The sequence below is a fragment of the Phoenix dactylifera genome, chromosome 1 (genome assembly GCF_009389715.1).
Source record: "Phoenix dactylifera cultivar Barhee BC4 chromosome 1, palm_55x_up_171113_PBpolish2nd_filt_p, whole genome shotgun sequence".
Lineage (NCBI taxonomy): Eukaryota > Viridiplantae > Streptophyta > Magnoliopsida > Arecales > Arecaceae > Phoenix > Phoenix dactylifera.
Window position 1 is genome coordinate 40,705,259 of NC_052392.1, and position 23,735 is coordinate 40,728,993.

The following is a 23,735-nucleotide window of genomic DNA, read 5'->3' on the forward strand; positions in this document are numbered from 1 at the left end:
TTTCTTATACGATGAAGGAACATTTCACAATCAAACACTTGCACCAGACATGACTATGACTTAGATTATGTGCCGTGCAATGCAAACATTATTAGCATCCAATAATCAAAGGGAAGGGGAATCCCCAGCTACCTTTTTACGGTATCTGAACCGTTCATATATTTGATGTGAATGGCCAAGATTTACTTGTTTAACCGGTTGATAACTCGCGGTCTCTCGAAGTACCGACTACCGACTAAGAGATATGGTTCTGTTGTAATTCTTCTGAAAGTTGAGGATTTCCTTAGCCAAAATACAGTAACAAAAAAAAAAAAAGGGGAAAGGTACGTGTACCAGCTCAGCAGTACAATGAGTTGGTACACCGGGCCAATTAAGTTCCACCACGTGCGTAAGAGAGGGAAAAAAGAAAAAGAAAAAGAAGGGTATGCTTTCCCTCGCCGCCCTCCGTCTTTTCCGCTGCCCTTTTTCCGTCGCCGCCTCCCCCCAACGCTATTCCTCTCCTCCGGCCCCTCGCTGCCAAGTCCGCCCTCTTCACCCTCATCTTCCTCCTCCACTTCCACGCCCTCCACTACTGCAGCGTCGGCGCCTCCATTCTTGCCTACCTGGCCGGTGCTCTTGCCGCCAAAACCCTCTTCGACGACCTCTGCTCCTTCGCTGGCCCCTGCTCTGCCCGCTGCGGCCATCGGATTTGCGGTCTCGCAGCCTTACCTGTCGTCGTCTCCCTCCTCTCCTCGCGGCCTTGCGGCCCTACTCGTTGCCCCCATCGATTCGCGGAGATCGAGGAATTCGCCCCCGTCCGATCCGATTCATGGCCGCCGGGCACCCGATCTGCCCCCGTCGCTGTTGGAGGCTCCCCGAAGACCCTGCAGCGCTGCGGTGAGTGGAGGTGCCCCCGGCCGCCATGCCGTCCCGTAGCCGCAGGCTCGTCCTCCTCGTTCTCCAGTTCTTGGATGAGGAAAAGGTCAACGAGGAGCTCTTCATTTCACTTATGTTGATGTGGCGAGCTGGCACATTAGATGGACAGGAATTGGCGTGATATTACCGCTAAGCTGGTAAACCTGCTGACGTAGGATATAATTTCTCGACACCCTCGGGAGTCAGGTCTGATAATTTTTTTCAAGGGAGAAAAAGCAGGACAATTTGACTAGGTGGGGGTGTCCTGGACATTGCTGGAAAGTATGGGGGCGTTTCCGTGAGGGAAATGCCTTGGCTTTCCGGGCAACGAAGGGAAAATTACAAGAATGGGCTGTTTTCCTAAATACGATGAAGCTTTTGTTCGCCTCCTCTCGCTTTCCCATCTTATGTCTGCGGCTGCGCCACCGTCTACGAGCTTGTGCGCGTGAACTTTGAATCCGTCGCTGACCAAACCGATTGTAAACCCTACCCCCCTTCTTCTTCAATAGATAAGAAGAAGAAGAAGAAGAAGAAGAAGAAGAAGAAGAAAGAAAACAAACCTCCATCAGTCTTCCCTTTTTTGTTCCGCTACCTCTCTCTCTCCTTCCACGCGCCGCCCTCCTCTGACCCCCGATTCCTTGTTTCCTCTCCAGCTAACAAGTGTTCATTCGAAGGGCGTCCGCTGCCTGCTCCCCCACCTGAAGAAGAATCCTTGCCACTCACCAGGTATTGCAAAGTCTCCTGCTAAATATCCCCCCTGCTTCTCCTTAATTTGGTTTGCTTTCTTTTTCCTTTTTCTCATTTTCCTCTCTTCGTTAATTCGATGATCGAGAGCTCTGCTTATGGCAGAGACGTAGATTCTGCAAAAGGGGCTGTAGATTTTCTAATTCCGGTTGTATAGAATAGGAGGAACAAGAGAAAGAAGAAGGGTATTCTAAAAGAATTTTACGGGGCGAGAAAGGAAAGGGAAATCTTGCTGAGGTCCGAAGCAAATAGTTAAAGTGCCTTAACAAGCATATGAACTGGGAAGTTGCTTTATTTTGAACACCTCTTGATGATGAGTCCTTGATCCTCACTTAAGGAGGTTGTGGAGGGTTTCGAGGATTGTAGAAACCATAACTGAATGGTCGACAGCTTAAAGCAGGGACGGAGCAAGTGCAGATTCAGGTACAATAGGAGGATGCAGTTCCTCTTTTCATAACGCTAGGAAATGCATCTGTTAATTTTCTTGATCGGTGCAATGTTGTGGGTATAAATTATACGATTTTATGTATTCCAGATTCTTCAGAGGTTGGTGAGAAAAAGTAAAATGTGTGCTCTGGTAGATATTCCAATTAGTTAGGTTTTGGTGGCCCACAAATGCATCTAAGGAAGAATTCTTTGTAGGAATTTTATGTGTCTTCGATGCACTGGTGAAGCGCTGTTTGTCTTTAATACATATGTGCATTTGTGTACATCATCTGATGGTGTTAGAGACTTAGGATGCTTTGAGAATGCTTACATGGGCCTTCCTGGGCATGCGATTATAACAAAGAACTAAAGCACGCGACCTTCATGATTTAACTCTCTATCATCCAATATCTTTTCCTGTACGTATATAGGAAAAGTTACTTAAATCTTAAGAAATATAAAATAAATATCGAAGCTTAATTGAAAAGCAATGAATTTCAAACCAAAAGCAACTTAAATTTTCCATAAAATAACTTATTATTGGGCTAATTAGTTATGGCATGCTTAAACTTTGAGGAATTTTCAGCCTCTATGATGATCAAACTAAGAGAAATTATTGACCATAAAGTTGTGGGCTTGACTTTCCAGTGAGCACTAACACACATTTAAATAGGTAAATATTAATTCAATGTGTTGCCGTCGAATCCGGATTTAAGTGGGAGCGCAGCTCGGTCGACCTTGAGGTCGGCTAGAGACGAGTTGAGCAAGCTAGCCGAGGTGCCGGGGGTTGGATCTCCTTCGGATGTGGCCTGCAAAAAGCCTGCTTGTCGGAGAGTCATATTTTTTGAATGCCTCCCTAAAGACATTAGGTTGATGATATACATTAGTTGCATTTTGTATTGGCATTGTGCCTCCAGCTTTATCAGCCTAAAGTCAAAACTATGAAGGTCATATTTTTTTAGGTTCATTTTGTAATTTGCCAAGCTTGAAGCGTTATGGTGTTCATCATGTGTATTTGCTACTATTAAGTTGTTATCACATCTATGTGGTGATCGTGCTTTTAGTTCTCTGTACAGTATTAACCCACTGCATAACTTGTCATACATTTCATCTTTTCTTTATTAATCGTTTAGCTGTTTTCTATGCTTGCAATGCCTCATTAATGTCTGTATCCTGAAACACCATTTCAGTTAACATCCAGGTTTCCTTATATTCTTGCATTCTCATGCTTTGTTACCAAGCTACATTCCTCATACTCCATTCTTGTAGATTCCTGGTCTATGATTTACCTTCAGTCTCAATTTTTTTTTTTCTCTTTTCATTTTTTTTTGATGTATGCATTCTGAAACACCATTTAAGCTAACACCCCGGTTTCCTTATATTCTTGCATTCTCATGCTTTGTTACCAAACTACATTCCTCATACTCCATTCTTGTAGATTCTTGGTCTATGATTTACTTTCAATTTTAATTTCTTTTCTCTTGATATTGTTTTTTGATGGTTGGTGGTGTAAAGGTTGGTTCAGTATTCACTATGTCTACTCTATTTTTTTTCTTCTTGATTATCATAAAGATAGATTTAAAATTCTTTAGCTATACCTATTTAGTGTGAAGAAGATAGATATACCATGATGTTAATCTCCAATACTACAATCTTTAGCTAAATAGCTAACATGTGATTGATCTGTGTCAAGACAAAAGCCCCTTTTCTTTAATCATGACATTATATTAGTTTTTCCCCCTAATGATTTGAGGGAGTGTCTTGATAATCATACTTACCAGCTTTCATTGAATGAAAAATGAAGACATGTTCTTGGAGAAAGCCAAATGTCTAGCTCAAGGCAATGTTCATCAAACTTTAAAACTAGGATCTTTCTTTAGAAGATAATAGTAACACAGGGATGTAATTTGCTAAAGTCAAGCTCTTTGTCAACATCTAGTGTTCATCTCAAAATTTGGCTTGATGAGGAATTGCTTGATTAGTAAATGAGTTGAGATAGAGCTAGGCCTGGCTCAATTGAGCTTGGTTTGATGATGCTTGAAATCCAAATAATAATCAATTATTATTCTAACAACTACTTATAAAAAAGAGTAACAACATAATGTAAACTATATTTCTATTTAAGAAATAGAGTAGAATGTGTTTTAGTTATATAAGATGAAGATATGGTAGTGGAATTAGGTTAGAAGTATATGAAAAAATAAGAACCTTCGGCTTTAACCAAATCTCTTAAAAGAGCTCTTTGTAAATGGCTCGAATTTGACTCAAATTTAAATTGGATGGCTTAGGGAGCTGTTTAAGTTAAATTGTAATTCTAGAAAGTCAAAAGACAAGCAGCAGCATTTAATGCCAAAGTATATGAAAATCTAAGAATCACTTTGGATTTGTTTGATTCACAGGAAGAATTTCTCCACACTGGAATGATTTTTTTGAAAAGTTGATGCGTGGATATATGATGCCTAGAAAAATAGTTTTTGCATGTTTGGTTGACCTTGAAAAAGTGGCACATTTCAAAATGGCTTATGTTTGATTGAGTATCTACTTTTCTGAAAGAGTTGGGTAATGCATGTTAGGCCCTTAATAAAGGAAAAGATTTTACTCTATTCTATCTCAAAGTTTAAGTGCACTTTTGGAAAAAAAATTACCCCAATTCTCAATCGGTGGGAATTGGACTTTTTTTTGTCCCATATGGATTTTTTTATAAAATATCGAAATCTTATGTTCATGAAAAAGCTACTTTTCCATCTCTTTCTTTCGAAAACTCCAATCAAACATGAGGCATTTTTTCATTTTTTTTATTGACCACACTTCCCCCTTCCTCTTTCCATGAACCAAACGAGTCCTTATGACTAGCTTCTATAGAAATATTTAGAGAAAGTTGAGAGGTGAAACCGGTGGAGGTGAAGTTTTGAGTTGTGCATTCTATCTTTAGATCAAGGGACTGGTGCATTAGCTGGAATGGCCATTATGAGCCTACACCAAAAACTGTCTTGTACCTCCCTCAAAGGTGCTAGGATTGGATCGGCTTAATTGAGCTTAGCTTGTTTATACCCCTAATCAGTTGACTCTGTTTCTTGGTTGAGGACATGTAAAGAAGAGGAAGTGGGACTCCTGAGAGTAGATGACATGAAATACCCTTTTCAAGTTTTCAATAGTTATTCATGTTTAGATTAAAAAAATTCATATTTATTTTCAACCATTAAAGGCCTTGGAATGTAATGGCAACTCATGTGCAGCTTATCTATTTACATGTGAATTGTACGAGGGGATGAAGAGTTATATGGTGCATATCAAGGTCTACCATATCGACCTGTATTGACTGTATCGTATAGTATTGATAAGGTACCAATATGGTACCAAGATTCAATTCGCTATATCAGTTGAACCAGTCCGAATTGAGCGGAACTGCCTCGTATCGCCCAATACCATTTAAAATCAGGGTGCGTACCATATTGTACCGACTCGTATCATGCTGTTTCAGTTGGTATTGTGATAAAAAGGGAGAAAAAAGAGATCCGAAGCTATCTCGGTACAGGATGTGCACCGTGCTGAACCAATGGTATTCGATACTAGGATTGCGGATGTTGGTGCATATATTAAAATCAAGGTCCGCAATCTTGGTACCGAATACTGTATCAGTATCGGATACCGTATCGTTACTTTATCGGTTTGGTATGGTACGGTATTGTGCCGAAATAGTTATCCAACCATTTTTCTCAATTTTTATCTTAGTACGCTTCGGTACAGACTGATACACATCTTGGTACGCCTCGGTATGGGGCAGTACGCCTCGGTATGGGCGGTACGCATCGGTATGGGTGTACGAGGCTTGTGCTGACTTAAAGGTGTGTTTCGTACCAATTTCTGGCCGATACAGGGCAGTACAACGGACCATAATTAAAATAGTGAGGTCGTTTAAACGAAATATATGGTAACTTTAAGGATGATTACCGATCCGTTGATGCAAACTATATTTTTGATGATTAAGGGATCCAAGTAGTTTAAACATGACATGAACTCCAAACATGAATGCTACTCATGGATTTTTAGAATGACTAAGTTGTTTGTAACATCATGCGCTGATGCATGAAACACACATTTAGATGTGCATAGATTAAGTGAAGCTTTGGTAACTGACCAATTTAATTAAAAGCTTAAGTTGATAAGGAAAGGGTGAATAATGTATATTAGGCTTAACAATCTCTCATGTGTGCCTGGGACCAAGCGCATGGAGGGATAACCGAGTCAAGACTAATCAAAATCAGATTAATAGATTACCGAGGATAATTGAATAAATAACTAGACTGGAGGGAATTTGAACTCATGAACTCCAATATACTTGAGCTATGATACTATGTTAAATACTGATTTAATCCAAAGTTTTAACCTGATAGGGAAAGGGTCAATAATGTATACCAAGCTTAAATTATCAAACTTTGAGTTTTATTAATATACTAAACTGGTTTTTATTTTACCATTATATGTCCTTTGCAAATCTTGTTGTAGAAGAATGTAGCCTTTACATATCAACCCCCTGCGCCGCACCCCACCCAACAAACTTTATGATAATCTTACACCAGCATACCGTCTCCTCGTTTCATCTGGCTTGGAAATAACCATTTTCATTCTTTTTGGGTGGAATCAAGTTAAATAGATGTTCTGAGGTCCTAGAATTTCTTTCCCATGCATCTGTTTTGATGTCGCTGACCTTTTTCTTGTTGTTTGTCTGTGTCTAACAGATTCTCAAGAGCATTAAAATGATGTCGAGTTCATCTGAGATGTCGGAAAAGAATAGTGAAAATTTTGAGCAGCATACACGGGAGGACAGTGAATATGCAAGGCTGGTTGTGCCAAATGAGGCGAGAACAGTTGATGTTAATTCTCAACAGTCACTTGAGAAATCAAAGTCTAAGTCCTTCTTCTGGTGGATAAAGCTTTTATTTTGTTGCTTGCTTCTAATACCACTCACTTACGCATTCGTGAAATGGGGAGTCCCATTTGCTTTTGAAAAGGTAGTTCCAGCATTAGCCCATGCCTTTTTCTTTTTTTTGAGTTTCTGATTTTTGTTGTACCTATAAAATGTGAAAGCAAGTTGCTCATGTGGCCTTTTTTTCTTATAAAGAAGCTCAGTAGTTGGGCCTTTAATAATAAATCTCATATCCAACTTTGATGAGTGCATTTGCATGAATTTTTATCTGATTTGAAGCAAACTTGACATATTTTTTGAGCTAGAGTGTGATTATATAACTATTTGATCCTGAATCTATGTCAGGCAACTGACAACCACCAGTTTGGATGTGATTGGTTGTTCAATGAGATGCAACAGTCCATGGAAGCTCCTAGCTTCTAATAGTTGGGGGACCCTGCCAAGTTAAAGATCTAATGTGGTCATTGAAGAGGATTTGTTGTTGAAAGTGGCAATAGCATGAGAGATTTGGTAAACATTGCAGGTGTTCTCTTGAGAGATGACCATGGAGGTCATTCCAGTGGGCAGAATCAGCATACATAACACTACTGTCAGTATCTGCGAAGACTGAATCAAGAAACCAAGAGTATACCATTTGATTGCAACTTTCCCATTGTGAGGACATTTGACTGTTAGATTGAAGTCCGAAGAGGGGTTTCATCCTAAAAAAAAAAAAACTGTATTGCTTTTTGACATGAGTACCATTTTCATGGCTCAAAACCAGGTGACTTAGTTGTCACTATTAAGTATTTGAGAAACTAGAACATTCCCAAGACTATCTGGATTGTGGAGGGAAAATGGGGAATACATCTGAATTCATAACAATGATAATCACGTAGAAAAGAGGTCACTCAAGCAGGAGATTCGAAGGTATTAGGTGGTGGTGTTGTCATGGAGGATGAGAAAGGATGCAGAATTCTGGAGGACAAAAGAGAGAAGAGAGAGTAGTCAGGGTTTTTTCCTATCCCATAATCGAATGTTGAATGTAGTATGTATTTCTTGAGAGGTTTGATTTTAAACAATAAGAGAAGAAGAGAATAAAGAAAATAAAATACCTTGATCATGAGAATTTCAGGTTATGGATGGTATACACACTTAAAGGATTGGAAGATATAGATGGTTGTGTTACTAGATAATCGAATCTACTGGCTGGTCTCTCCATGTTTATTAAGTTTTTTTTTTCCCAAACTCAATAGATGGCCTCAGAATGTCTTGTGAGCATCCAATACATGTAGATGCAGATGAGCTATGTGCAAAATCTCTGCTGGTTATTTCTTTGATGCTCATTTCTCTATGAAATATCCTGCTTTAAACAGGGCATTGGTCTTGTCTATGTTTGTGTGCTTGCAATTTGTCTACGCGCAGAACTTGTAATTTTTTTTATTTTTCCTTTTTTAGGGTATCGCTTCCAGCTGGTTATGATATGGTATATACTCTAATACGTAAAACAATATATGGAATGTCTGTGCAATTATGTGATTTCAGGATGTACCCTTGCATGAATACTAGAAATTAAGTATGCATAAGGAATATATCAGTATTTCCTTCTTGCAACCTGTTTTAAGTATCTCCATTATGCTTGTTCAATCCTCTCATTCAGCAAGGTATTGAAATCTATCTGGCCTTTTCTCTTATTTAGGAAGAAAGAAGTAATGTTAATCTCATTTTTCAACGTTAATCTCATTTTAGTATTATTATCTTTATCTTCCACATACTAGTTCAATTGGATAATTTTGTAGGTTCTCCTGCCAATTATGCAATGGGAAGCAACTGCTTTTGGTCGGCCTGTTCTTGCCCTTGTGCTCGTTGCCTCCCTAGCTTTCTTTCCAGTTGTTTTGATCCCTTCTGGACCCTCCATGTGGCTGGCAGGAATGATTTTTGGGTATGGTCTGGGTTTTGTGATAATCATGGTAGGGACTACAATTGGCATGGTATTGCCCTATTTGATTGGCTTATTTTTTCGTGAACGTATACATGTAAGTCCTTTCAGTTCCATATGCCTACCTTCATTTTGGTATCAAGGATCTCTCTCAGTGAACTTATATATTTCTGTTTCTTTGGATTAATACAGTCATGGCTGAAGAGATGGCCTCAGCAGACAGCTCTTCTTAGGTTGGCTGGAGAAGGGAGCTGGTTCCAACAGTTTCGAGTTGTTGCACTCTTTAGAATTTCGCCATTTCCTTACACGATCTTCAATTATGCCGTAGTGGTGACAAATATGAAATTTGGACCTTATTTAGTTGGTTCAATTGCTGGAATGATTCCAGAAGCTTTTATCTACATCTATAGGTCAGTGAGTTAGGCATAATTGGTAATATGATATATGTTTCCAAAAATAGCATTTGAAGGAAAAAAAAGCAGTGCTTTATTGAATTTCTTGTCATTTGATCAAAGGGCAAAGCAAACATGTAATTAGGATAACCCTCTCTCTAGGAAACTACTGCCCTCATGTCTTCCAACCGCATCGATACTGCACAAGTACCTTGTTCCACTTTTTTTGCATATGTCTAATATCTTCTTGACAAAACCTTACAAAAGAAGCTTTGATCATGCACGAACTTTTGATCTGCCAGGGTCCAAAGGATCCCTTAGCAATATGGACCTCGATATTGAAGTGAGACCATTATAGGCTCAATTGCTTTCCCTCATATTTTACGCCATAGCATGTTTTAAAATAATAATAGGTTGTATGCTATGCATTGAATAACTTAAACATCAGAACTGGCTAACGTGCATCTCGGGGCATGTTTCTTCACCAGGCCGGGCATGTAGTGGATTTTGAATATTTCCATTTTACCAAGGAAAATTGTAATATTTCTTAGCAGCTTTATTTCTTTTTTCTAAACCTTCTTTTCCTTTTTATGTTCTGGTGCAGCGGACGGTTGATACGGACTTTGGCAGACATGAAATATGGCAATTATTCCATGACACCCGTGGAGATAGTCTACAATATCGTATCCTTTGTCATAGCCATTGTCATAACAATTGCCTTCACTGTATATGCAAGGCGAGCTCTAGATGATCTCAAAAGGGCTGAAGGCATTGGCAGTGCAAATGACGACCAAGGTGGTGCTTCGTTGGAACTCGAAAAGCTTCCACAGGAAAGACCAAGGGCATACTCTTTCTCAAGTGATAATGTATGAGTGAGAATTTGCTATAAAATAAAAGGACAGAAAAAAAGAGAAAGTACATGTTAAAATGGTGATATGTGATGCCTGATTCAAGCCATATATTTCTTAGAGAAACGAAGCCTCTGCATGTATAGAAGAAGAAAAGCTAAAAAAAGCCAGCAGCAATCATCCGTGGATGTTAGGAATGGGATGGGGAGCCATGACAGAATTTTGCTCGATTATGTATTTTATTGCATCCATGTTTTGTACATCCAGTTTTCATTGAGAGAAAATTAAACATGTGCTAATTAGCTTAATGGGATCCTTGTTGGTATTAAATGAATTCAGCTTTGTTGATAAATGAATCCACCTTGTGTGAACTGGGCGGTCCTTGGTGGAAGTTCTAACTTCTATGAGTTTGAGGCTTAGGTGGTGCAACCCCAAGAATAGGGGCCAGAGAGTTAATTCCCTTTCTCGCTCTCAAAAAAAAAAAAGAAAGAAAAAGAAGAAAAGAAAAGAAAGAAAGAAAGAGAGAGGGTAGGTAATTTTTTTTTACAAGAAAAAAGAATGACTTTAGATTCACACCGTATGCTGGATTTGATACTACGAGAAAATCAGTAATGCTTTCAGTACAGGTGGCACTTCGAGTTTGTTTTCACTGTATTGATTCATATAAAATGGATATTGCTTTAGCTTTGTCAAGATCATGTGTAAGTGGAGGCTTTTTTACGTACGGGGAATCGGCTCTGGCCCTGCACATATTACGGCTTCAAGACAGCAAGCGTTGCTTGGCAAACAACATGGACACCGGTGCATGCGGGTCGTTTAGCCCTGGTATCTTGCCCATCTTGCCCTCTTCTGGACCTTCCTTGTAGATGAAGTGAGACCTGAGTATATCGCTTAGAACACTGGATCCTGTCCTGTTCATCACTAAGACAGATAAACACCACCCACATCTACTAGCCATGAGAAGCATCACAAACAGACGAATCAGGTTACCTTTCCAATGCCATCCTACTTGCAATTTATATGCAAAATCATGTATCCGAGGGCCATTTTTTGCCCTTCTTGAAGTCAGTAGCAAAACATTAATCTTTTTTCGTTTGTACATCAAAGCAACGAATCGCTAGAAAAAATAATTATTAATTTTATATTGCAGTGTACAAAAAACTTGGCGAGGCATGCTGAAGCGGCTGCTGAGTTTAGATGGCCAACATAAACTTAGGTGTGAGAATCTAGTGGACGACTAATGTTTTTTCATAAGACATTCCGAATTCATCACAAAGCATAGCACAGTGAACAGTCTTTCCTAGCATGTTTACCATTCTAAGTTTTTCATTGTCAAGGCATTATAAATCGTAGAAGAAAAATATGGGCGATTGAGCAATTACATCTCCATGGTCTGGAAATATTAACACAGAAATGGCACCACATTCAAGATCTTTTGCATCATGTGCAAAACTGATTGTGCATAATACTGCAGATTCTGCAAGCACATGTTGATTCCACCATGAAACTGGAGTTACCCTCACTTCTGATGGGTAACATTCGTGGCCTCCGGCAATGCACTTGATCTTACACTGATGGTTCATTGCTGTTCCTGCAATGGAAGATTCTGGTGAAGCAAACCCCACAATGATATAACTCAGGAAAGGAGAAAGGCTAAGTACTGGAAAGCAATATGCGCTTTCTGAGCAATATGAAATTACACCGGGCAATATTATCATCTAGCAGTTGTATACATCGGGAATAAACTCTTAAGCACGCAGCTTGAGAATTGATGTGGCTGTGCACAACTAGCCGCGTTAGTGGCACCAGTCGCTGATAAATGAGATATAGCGTGTCTCACATTGAACGGCCTCGGCATGCAAAGGGCCGAATGTGAGAAGAGTAGTGGGAATAGATTTTTCCTTGTCATCCAAATCCTCTTTGGAGCATACAGAACATAGGCCAAAGGTTTGAATAGCAATTAATTTGATCCAAACTGAACATCAAGAGGAGATCCTATAAAAAGTACATTGAGAGACCAAGGAACACAAAAAAGGCCTCTCTCTCTCTCTCTCTCTCTCTCTCTCTCTCTCTCATACACACACTCATGCACATGGTGCTTCAATATTCTGATTTCGACCTCCCAGATCACAATGTCTCTGGTTGTATAAGGAGCTAAAGCTTAATTGCAATTGGCAATTGTAGAGGCTTGTACTATTTCCACCAAAAATAAAAAAAGGATTTCAACCAGCTACAATAAAAGATAGATGGCACATAACGACAAATACTCAGCCTAACTCTTCATCTAATGGTACATGACATGTGGAAAATCTTGATTTACCACTTGTCATCCGTGTAAGGAGCCATGTAAGAGGATATTATCATCTCACGAGGATAATTTTTGCAGAAATTATCAACAGGGAGGGAACATTTGAAAGAGCAACAGCCTTGTGACTGTGGGAGTTATTCATGGAAGAAGCCACCAGTAACTACTGTTCAAAAGTAGCTTGTTGCTGGAAATAATTACTTTCTCCCACATAAAAGATGAAAAAGAGATAATTTGGGAAGCTCTTTGTTCAATTACAACCACAATACATATGGTTATGTATCAAGGCTCTCTTACCATGTATCTTAGGCATAGAATGTAATGTTAACCCTTTTCTCTAGAGCAAATGTTCAATTTACTATAGAATTTTCTTTGTGTCCCCAATCATTTTGTATAGTGTTTTTTCAATCATTGTGTTTTCTACTCTCTTGTAATGGATGAATCCTACTACGTAACCCTAGTTATGTGTATGGCAATGATGATTACTATGACGGATGATGATTACTACTATAAGGATGAAATAATCATTGGGAAGTATTAAAGGATTTGAAGTTCCTAAAACAACTTAATTATCTGAAAGTTGATGGGAGAAAAAGGAATACAAACTCATGCATTTTTAAATGAACTATCGCAGTAACTCATACTAGCGCTGAGCAACTTCTAGATCGCAAGCAAATATTAAGCCTTTGATGCTGAGGCATGGAAAAGAAGGTGCAAAGGGATTGACCACTCCCTACATCAACCAAGGCATGCCTAGCCAATTTAAAAGAATTTCTTGTCAGGAAACCTTTTATTCAAAATTATTGCCAAAAATATTCATCTATGTTGACTTATGACTTGTCTTAACAAAAATATACATTTTCACTGAGTCACAAGGTCAAATACACAGTGATCCCTTCTTCCTCTTCTCCATGAATAAATCCCATGGAGGTGGATGCTCTTTTAAGCGACTCTTTTTATCCAAATAACTCCCATTTTGTAAGCAGTTCCTACAAAAACTTGGGAGATGAGACTTGGCCTCTTGCATGGCTCCTTGTATGGATGAAAAGTGGTAAAACATGATTTCTCCATATGTCATGCAATAATAAATAAATAGGCAGGTTAAACATTGGTCAACATAATGTCATTGACCATTTATTATAGTTGGTGGATCTCTACTTTTATTGTTTGGTGTAGACAAGTGCCAAATATAAATTTGATTGATCTCTTTTTCCTTTTTTTTTTTTGGGTTAATTATACATCATATCTTGTAGCATTTGGAATTGTATTTCCATTTGGTTGACTTATAATTTGTGCCTCAGACATTAATATATGTCCTTGTATGAAGTCTTGCCCTTTTCCTTCTCCCTTATACACCTAACTTCAAGCTCCCTCTTTACCTTAATGTTTTAAATGAATTAAATCCTTCCTACAAGTGGTCCTCAGGGCTCCATGGCAACCCTATCTTTCAAAAGTTAGCTCGACAATTCAGCATCATAGAACATACCTGGTTCTGGTTGTACTATTTCCTCAAAAGTTAGTGGATTATACTTCCCATAAAAATGGCCCCAAAACCTAGTATAATGCAGGCAGATCAATGCATGTCTTAGAGTGAATTACTATGGCTGGACATTATTAGGTAATAGTTGAGCAAGAGCTGACTTTTGAACTGTATCTTTCTTCTTGCTCAACTGTATCTCTGATAATTTGAGGAGTATTCTCTAGATTGGTCAAAAACTAGTTCAATAATCAGTATTTTTTTATTATATTATCTATAGTGCAATGCTTAAATTTACTTAAGGCTGCATTTGGGTGCAGATGTAGATCATATATTAGCTGAATTCAAAAATTTTATATGCTGGCGTGTATTATTTTTCACTTAAAACTAAAACCTATTTATTTGAAATACTCACCATATATCAAGATTTTGTGTATTTCAGATGAGACATGAAACACTTCTTTTTACTAGTTTAAGATGAGTTGGGGAATCTCTCTTCCACACATGCATGCATGGATGAATTCTAAGGAAAGCACAATATGATATACTTGTGCCTGCTAGAAATTTATGCAGCTGCAAGCATATCAACTGTCCATTTTGTATCCTCAATTTTATCACCCACTTGACCAGCTAATATATGTTAGTTGATAAGGAATAACATATAAATAAGCTGATGGTTAGTATTGGCACTTCACAGGACATTATGCACAACTGTGGGCATATAATCAGAAACATCCTATTCTCCTAGCTGTTTAGCAATAAAATTCAGTTGATTTACACTTGAAGAATGAATAGTACCAAATAAAATTTCATGCATAATGTTTTTTAGGCATCATGTTGTGCTAAAATAAGGTATTATGACTTTAGTCAATAAACATCTAATGCTGCAGATTGCTGTTTTATTCAGTTATTTGTCTCACGGTGGACTTTCGATAAGCCAAATAATATTTCATTAGTTTCTATTATTAATTAGAGTCCTCTATTGAGCAAGAAGGAATGATCTGGTTGATAGTATACTGAACTAGCAGAGCTTAGTCTTGAACTAAGCTCTATTGTTTCTAGATTTGTTTTCAAGACCCTTATTACACACCTATAACAGCAGGGAACTCATTTGATGCAGATTGGAGAATTCCCTCACTATGATTACCTCTCTTTTTAGTCATCTGGCATGAAGTTAAAGCCTCAAGGTTGATGCCTTCAACTGATAAAATCAAATAGAGGACTCTCATGCGGGAAGTGACACCTTAGTTGGCATTCGTTGGAGAATAAAAAGGCCCAAAAAGTTGAAAGCAGAAGTCTTACAAAACACATGCCCATACAACATGAATTAAGTATTATAACTGAAATGAATGGGAAGATACCAAAAAACTACATATTTTTAAAGTTTCTGCCTGGTTTCTCTGCCATTGAAGGATGGATTTTTTTTCCAGATATGAAAGCATTTTATGCTTTATATTTCCTTTACTTTTAGGAGAATTAATAGGAATCTTAATGCTATACTTCTATAATTTGCTGGCCTTCACTGTTGCTTAAGAGGAAAAGTGACCAGCAGATTTGATAAAAGCAACAAACCTCTATAAGACTATTCTTGTCACAACCTAGTACCTTACCCAAAAAGGTTAGTCGGAAAGTATTATTTAGATTCCTTGGCCCTATATAAGTACCCAAGATTTACCTAGTGCATAGCCGATGTGGGACTAAATACATGCCTACATGGGTCCTCACATACTCCCTCTGTTTAAGCCCTAGTGTCCTTGCCAGGTTAAAGGTCCAAATCCATTTAAATCTAATTATAAGCACCATGATTGGCCCATGCTGCAGTGTCTCTTAGTCTACATGGGCCATGGACCAGGTTTGCTTTGATACTATTTGTTACGACCTAGGACCTCATTCAAAAAAGCTAGTCGGAAGGTACTATTTGAATTTTTTGGCCTTGTATAAGTACCCAAGATCTACCCAGTGTATAGCCGATGTGGGACTAAATACACGCCCGCACAAATCCTCACAACTCTCACCTTCCTAATCTCTCTCGACTTTCTAATCTCTTTACCTTTCTCTTCTCCTGGTATTGTCTTAGCTCCTTGTTATATTCGTATTTCATATTCTTTTTCCACCCCTTCTGATTGATCAGGCTATCAGCCGATCTGTTCCCAAATCCAACATTAAGATCCTATATAATTAGATTTTCCAACCCTTTATACTCTCCATGAAAGCCCAGATGCAGACCAGATTCTAAATCCATTAACCATAAGCCATTAAACCATAGGTTGGGCCTGATAACCTAGTCATTTGTCTATTCTCTGAAATTTCAGATGATCTTTACGTTAACAAACTTAGCCACTATCTTTGCCAAATAACCTAAACATGAATTTTCTAAAATTGAACTTTTTAGATCTTCATTTCCCTGGTACTAATTTTTTTTTATAAATATGACTAAAAAATTTTGGAAAGTATTTTGCGCCCCTAAAAATCCAATTTGATGCACTATCAGAACCATGCTTTGCCGTACTCTAAAATCCTTACCCAAGAAAATCACCTCCAATGGTGGAACCAAGAGTTTTCTCTTGGGTGGCCAAAGTAGTGACTACTAAAAATGGGAAAAGTTGATTGTAAAGTCTATTGTTTATTGATAAATTTCAAAGTAAGTTTTCCTCCTCCCAAGGGAGGGGATCCTATATTGCTTTCATAAATTATGACTCCATAGTGTCAATGGTTAAATTATGCACATAAAGAATATATAGAAAAACAAAGACAACAACCACAAAAGAGCAGGTGTTAGCACCAGAGTTTAAAAGAAGCATATGCAAGAGTATCTAAATTTAGTTATAATAAAAAGTAATTTGATATATTATGCAAAAAGAAAAGTCAAATTCCTTAGAATATCGTGCAGAAGAACATGACCTATATGTGCTACAAGTGTGCAAGATTTCTCTTCACATGGGCTGTTCTTTGGCAATCTTTTTCCTAATTTTTATAAAAACAAATGCCACTTTCTTTCTGCAGGATACCAGAAAACACAGGAGTTGGACTGTATAATATTTGATGGTGATCCAATTGCAATGAAAATAAAAGGGAGAAAATCTTCACCTACTTCTTTGATCATTTAAGAACGGGTGCAAGAGGAGAGTTGTAAAGACATATTCTGAATAAGTTAAACATCTTCCTTTGATGGAAAACTGCTCTACTTGAGATGCAAATAAGGGGAAAACATCAGGCTTTTCGTTTACTTGTTTATTAAAGAAGAAAAGGAGGATGGACTTGTAAGGCTGCTGCTTTGTTGATTGTTTTCCCCAACAAATCTCTCTGAGTTGGATTGTCCATCAATGCTTGATCGTAGTGAAGTTTTTGAGATAGGAAAATGTTCTAGGTGAAAGAGTAGATGCCCTACAAGCCAATCGCAATATGTATTGTGAAGGATTTTCTTTTGATTTTCCAAATCATTTACATGACATTCAATATAAATAAAGGCATTGTGTTTCATCATATGCTGTTGATTATATTTGTGATGAACCCCTTAGATTAAGGCAATGATTTTGAGGCTATGATGAGATCATACTAGTGAGACCTAAAATCCTAAAATCCTAATCTTAAATATTTCCAGTCATTGGTACATTGAGTCGGGGATCAATGTTTACCGGAAAGACTGGCACATCTTATGTATGCTCGATGCAGAGGGTGATTGATCTCACAATCACTTGTGTGGAGACACTAATACAAAGATGTGGGTGCTCATTAGAGAAATGAGTTCACTGAATTGACCTACAAAGAGAAATCTTATGAAGTCTTACTTACATGTCAAAAGATGATTCTCTTAGTGGGAGTTGTGCAACTGATCCTTTGACCTGAGATCACCACAGTATCTTGTGCACATAAATCCATATTTTGGTTTCCACTCATCCATGACAATAAGTTATGTACGAGGTCTTCTGGATATGGTGGAATGTGTACGAAGGTTATGAGTAGGTCAACAAGGAATTAATCACTTCTAGTAAGAGAAGATCGCATCCTATTTATTCTAATCATATGATAATTCAGGAAGCCTTTGATCAAAGCACAATGAAAATTAGAAAGAGTTTCTAATGTTTCATTATTCGAATTATCATTAGAAGATTGAGAAATATATGAATATGAAATTGAGTTTGACATATATTCATACTCATATATATATTCGGGATGCAGTTTGTTTAAAGGATTGAATTGCACGGTAACTTGCCACTGAAGGGTATTTTTGGTATTTCTACCAAATTCCATATTTTCCGGGTAGACATGACACGTTGCTAGACGTCAATCTTGTCTTATAGGTTTGATCGAATTAAAGAGTTTAATTCGATCACCAATTAGAAAGGATTCTAATGGTTAAGTTCGGGTTCGCGCAGTTTGGAGTTAAATCGATTAGAAGAGTTCTAATCAAGTTGGGTCAATTCGCACTCACACCTATTGCTGGCTAAGTATGGAACCCAATGGGTCACACACAAGATAACTTATTAAGGGTCTAATTGGATTAGATCATGTTTGCAAAATAGACATCCTAGCAGGTGTTGCAAACCCTTAGCTCTTGATTCGAATTGAATTCGAATCCGATTCTTAATTGATCTAATTAGATTAGATCATGTTTTAATATGGGTTAGCCAAGAGTTGGCACCTAATTGGCTTGGTTTGAGTCTAATTGGATTAGATTTAATAAATCATTCAATCTAGACCGTTAGATCTTGATCTACCATTGGATGAAGACATAATGGAGAGTTGGTTTAACCCAATTGGATTGAGTTAGAGGATGGCTACCATAATTGACCATTGGATCTTAATCCCACCATTGGATGAAGACATAATGGGTCAAGTGAATGGCGCCTTGCATTGGAGCCCTTGGATCATCATCATGAAAGATCAAGAGGTGAGGCGTGATGGACATGTGATTAGCATGTGATGTTGACTTGGTCAAAATATGGCACCACATGAAAGGACATATCATTTGATACACCTCCTCACTTGATCTGCACCTCCTATTATTTGATATGGCCCTTTAGATGATGCCCTTTCATGAGAGGATGTGTGGATGGGATGCATCCCTTGGAGATGCATCCCTACACCTATTATAAATAGGCTAGCACTCCATGGGTTTCATCATTCCAACTCCAACCCACTCCTCTCTTCTTTCTTTCTTATATTAGTTTATTTCTTTCTAGCATTGCTTCTAGTGTGTCCTAAGCCAAGACAAGGTGGTCTTCTTTAGGACAAAAGGATTAGAAGTGATTTTAGAAGGTTAAATAAAAATAGAAAGAAAGAAAAGCAAGCCATTAAAGTCCTTTAGAAGAATTTTGCATTAAGGATCAAAGTCTTTGGAGCTTAAGACTTAAATCAAGTTTTCATGTGGATCAACGTTGGAGGGGGAACACTTGGGCACCTAGTGGAAATTCTGCACATTGGATTAGCGTTAGAGGTATTCTTCTATTTCTGCATTTATATTATATTATTTGATTGCTTCCATTAAGGTGATCTTGGCTTATAAGGGTTTTATGTTAAGGAACTTTATCAAGAAATTTTTAAAATTCCTAGCTTCCGCTGCCCATTATAGCATGCTAGAACCCTTCACTAGGCATGCTGATCTAATCTAGCATTCCTGTTATGAATTTGAAGGAGCATATCTGACCTAGCACACAGACAAGTTTTTACACATCAAGCACAAAGCCACACAAATGGTAACCCACAAAGTAAGACTAGTTGAATTTTCTTCTTTTACTCTTTCTAGGCATTCCATTTTCATTGAAATTGCGAAAGGATGATAAATTTCTAGTGCCCATCTCTTAGGAGATTCTGGATACTTGGTGGGTAGTGTTTTTTTTTTTCAAGCTTGTGCCTTATATTTTGTTTTCACATTTCAGGCTGATGGCTAACTTTTGCAAAAGCCTACATTTTTTTTTTTTGCTGAATAGACATCTTATTACTTGCACAAGCCTATAATTACTTAGTTAACCCTGTCTAGTGTCATTTCTGGACATTCATGTGACCACATGTCGTTAGGAATATTCAACACCCAGTTGTAAACAGAAGCCTTAAAATCACAAAAACCATTGTCCAGGCCTCGTCAAATTAGGAAGCCTATAGAGCACAAATGTCATCAAGTCTAGAACCACTGGGTAAGATTTTACGATCAGCCATGGCAGTATTCCTAACTTTTCAACCAGTTAATGGAAAGGAGAACTGTACAGTATATACCATTTGATGAGCACATACCAGATGACACACCATGTTGTGCTTTTTTAGTGCATCAAGTCTTCTAGGGATGATGACCACCTCAAATTGCATGATTTTAGATAGAGTTAGAAGAAAGTTTCCGACCACTTCAATGACTGTGCCCCCATGTAGAGTGACTCACAATGCGACAAGTATTTTGGGTCATCCAGCTTGTGGAACATCTAAAATGTGAGCAGCCAAGTGATCACCGCCACTGGAAGGATGTACATTTGTTCTAGGCTTCTAGCCACTGTAAAGGTTTCAATATACGGTACCAACTTATGGAACTCATCATTTTGTAACCTACACTTTCCTAAAACTATGTATTTACTTTGCTAAAATTCAATAATGATTGCATAATGGATCAGCGAGAAGCTGGGATGCCGGAGAGTGCAACATCATAAGACATAAAAGATCATATCAAGAAACATATGATAGTCTATTTTGACAAGTCTAGAACCCATACATCAAAAAATAAAATAAGACAAGAAAGGCCTATTTTTCGATGACCAGCGGGAAGAGGAAGAGTAGGGGAGGGGAGAAGAGATTAGAAACACATGAGAGGGGGGGAGAAGAAGTGGGTGGGGGGGGGGGGGTGTGTTTGGAGCATATTCAGATTTACACAAGGCCACAGGAAGGACGATGTTTGTCACTGAAAAGGGTGTTTGGTGGCATTGGATATCTAAGAGCAATGTCTACTTGGCTTTGTAAACTGTACTATAGAGTACAGATAAGTAGTCAAAAAGGAAGAAATGCCACAGGAAATCTCAAGAGATAGGAATGATGATATACAGACCTGCATGAAACCCTATCATTGAACCACAAAAATAGTAATGACATTGGCTGAGGTGAAGAAGTAATAGACCATTTTGATTTTAACTCCTATGGTTATGAACCCGTGGAAAGGGTCAATCAGGATATTTAAACTAGCGTGAGCGATGAAGCGAGAAGTACACAAACCCTGAATCTCACTGAAATGGGTGACTGATGGCACTTAATGGATATCAAAGAAGCATATCAAGCATATCGCCTTTGATTTTTTTTTGTGAGGTATAATCACAGAGTATTGTTAAGCAATCAAAAGGGAGGAAAGATTACCAAGTAAGAATACCAAGGAAAGCCAAATGATGTTGTCCAAAAGTAAATGAAATTCTGTCGATAACTTCATTAACTTGTACTGAAAACAAGATGTTATTGACTCTGGTCTTGACCTTGCATAGCCTTCTAACATGGCACTAATAAACTTATGCTTGAAAAGGAGTTTGACAAAGTATGCTATTTGAGTATTAAATATCAAATCAGCAGTCACCAGCACTAGAAAAGTAGATAAATTAGGATGATGATTTTCTCAACATTTATCTGGAGATACACAAACCAAAATAAATATTCACCGAAGTCAATCAGTTTTATCTCTGTGCTTTTATTCAGCAAGCAAATATCTCTTCTGAAGATAGTCATAACAACAATTATCTCAACAAACACTTATGATAGTATAGTTACAACATTGAAACTTTGCATTACCTAAAAAATATAAATGAGAGAAACTAATAGGTAGCATATATTATGAAGCCAGAGAATGTAACCTCTGACAACAATGCCCAGTAATGAAGGGTTTGATAACATTTCAGCATAGGCCACATGAAGTACAACTGGTTCAAAAATGCTTTTATGATATCAATTCATGTACTTTTTTTTTGAATTTTTAATTTGAGGTAACTTTCGAAAGTGTAATAATAGGAAGAGATCATTCAGAAAATCTATATAATATAATGTAATATAGAGTAAATTCTAACCTTGGTTCTCCAATATCAAATGATAAAGCATAAGGGAAATAAACTTCTGGAAGAACAACTAAGATTATTAGAGAAGGAGAGAATCTTTGGAGGTGTACAGCAAGGACCTTTGATGAAGAGGCAATCCTTGAAGAAGTAATCCTTCAGGCAGTAGCAGAATTTAGATGCACGAAAGATGGGAGAGCATCATCCATGTTGCTGCAATATGTATCCAAAATACAATCAGTTGGAAAAGTTGCAATTAAAATCATATAGCCGACAAACATAAGCATTATTCAAGACTTTATCTATCCATTAGAAAACAGAAACATTGGCAGATCACTTGCTAAAGAAGTCTCAACATTTGGTTGACAGGTTCACCGTGAGAATTCACATTACTAGCCCCTTGCTGTACACCTTGATTAATTCACAACTCAGTCATCACACACCAAAAGCAGCATAAGGTCTATCATTCAGAATTTTCTACTTCTATCAGCTGCTCTTAGATGTGACAACTCTACAAGTTGACTTGTGAGTTGTCGTCTTCACCCAGGCTAACCAGATACCAGTTTATCCTAATGCTGGAATCAACATAACTGCCAAATTATACGCTCATGGAAAATTCAGACTAACCTCTTGTAATCAAAGCATATATGACAGTTGCATCTGCATCTCTTCTTAAAACAAAATGATACATCTAAGAGTTATTTCAGAAATAGAGTGAAATATAACAACTCTTTTTGGAGGTGTAACAGCTTTCTGGTATGTGGGCTCCAGCGATACCAGAAGAGAAGGAAGCTGGGGGGAAAAAAGGTAAGGGCGAACTTTTAGTCACAGTACGTAGAATTGTATCCCTAATTTTCTTCATTTCTTCGCATTAATAACAAGAAAGGGAAAAAAAAGATTGACAATTAAAACGAATAAAAGAAAAATAAAAAAATCTAATAGATTGGAATATGACCACTCCGGTATAAAAGTGAGAACATCACGAAAGATCGGAGGAAAACTCAAAGAATAACATTCCATATATGGAAGAATTTTAGCTCTTTTACACCATGAAAGAAATAAGGATTTACAGGTAACAATCAAAACTCTCTTTCTACAGAGCAAGCAGATGAGAGAAAAAAAAAAACTGCACTCTATCCCTCTCTCTCTCTCTCTCAAAAAAAAAAAAAAAAAAGAAAAAAAGAACGATTCACGAACATCAGAAGGGCCTTGTTCGAGATTCAATTTCTCCACCTCCTATCACTAACCAAGTCTCAGAGGACCACCCATTGTCTGCCAACAAATCTGGGAAACTGGTTCCGAATCCGAAACGATCGGCAATCTCGTAGATGACCAGAATAGGGGCCGCCAGAGAGAGAATCTCAAATGATCAAGATTTGCATCACGAAAGCCAAGAATATGATATCCTATCCAAGAAGAAAAAGAAGAAGAAGCAAAAGAAGAAGAATACGGTAGACTATACAGAAGAAGCAGAATACGATCCTCATCAATTTCAATCAATGATCGGAATCATTTCCTTATCTGTTGTTGTCTGGGCGGTGGACATTGCAGTCCGCGGAGTAGAAATCGTTCCTCTCGAGGAGGGACCTCACCAAGTCGTGATAAGAGGCGGGCTTCTTCTGGGGATCATCGGGCCGGAGAGGCGAGCCGGGAGGGATCGGAGGGGCGTCGAAGCAGAGGATGCAGCCCTTGCCGACAGCGTCGTAGGCCGGCGCCGGCGTTCTCTTGTTGCGCCTGTCGCCGTCGCCGCTGCTCCGGTGGCAGAACTTCTCGAATTTCTTGACGGGGAAGAGGA

At 38.1% G+C, this 23,735-nt stretch overlaps 1 protein-coding gene across 3 annotated transcripts; it reads left to right on the forward strand.

Annotated features, from left to right (window-relative positions):
- The first annotated feature begins 291 nt into the window (after positions 1-291).
- On the forward strand, positions 292-10,501 carry LOC103714700 (transmembrane protein 64). 3 transcript variants are annotated; one of them, XM_008802063.4, is made up of 6 exons: positions 292-1,373; positions 1,548-1,620; positions 6,804-7,076; positions 8,770-9,006; positions 9,102-9,319; positions 9,906-10,501. In XM_008802063.4, the coding sequence occupies exons 3-6, from the start codon at positions 6,822-6,824 to the stop codon at positions 10,171-10,173; spliced, it is 978 nt and encodes a 325-aa protein (XP_008800285.1). In that variant the 5' UTR covers positions 292-1,373; positions 1,548-1,620; positions 6,804-6,821; the 3' UTR covers positions 10,174-10,501. The 3 variants fall into 3 exon arrangements, with proteins under 3 accessions (XP_008800285.1, XP_008800284.1, XP_026663313.1); XM_008802062.4 differs by having other exon boundaries at positions 293-1,620; XM_026807512.2 differs by lacking the exons at positions 292-1,373; positions 1,548-1,620 and adding an exon at positions 1,747-2,061.
- Positions 10,502-23,735: the final 13,234 nt, after the last annotated feature.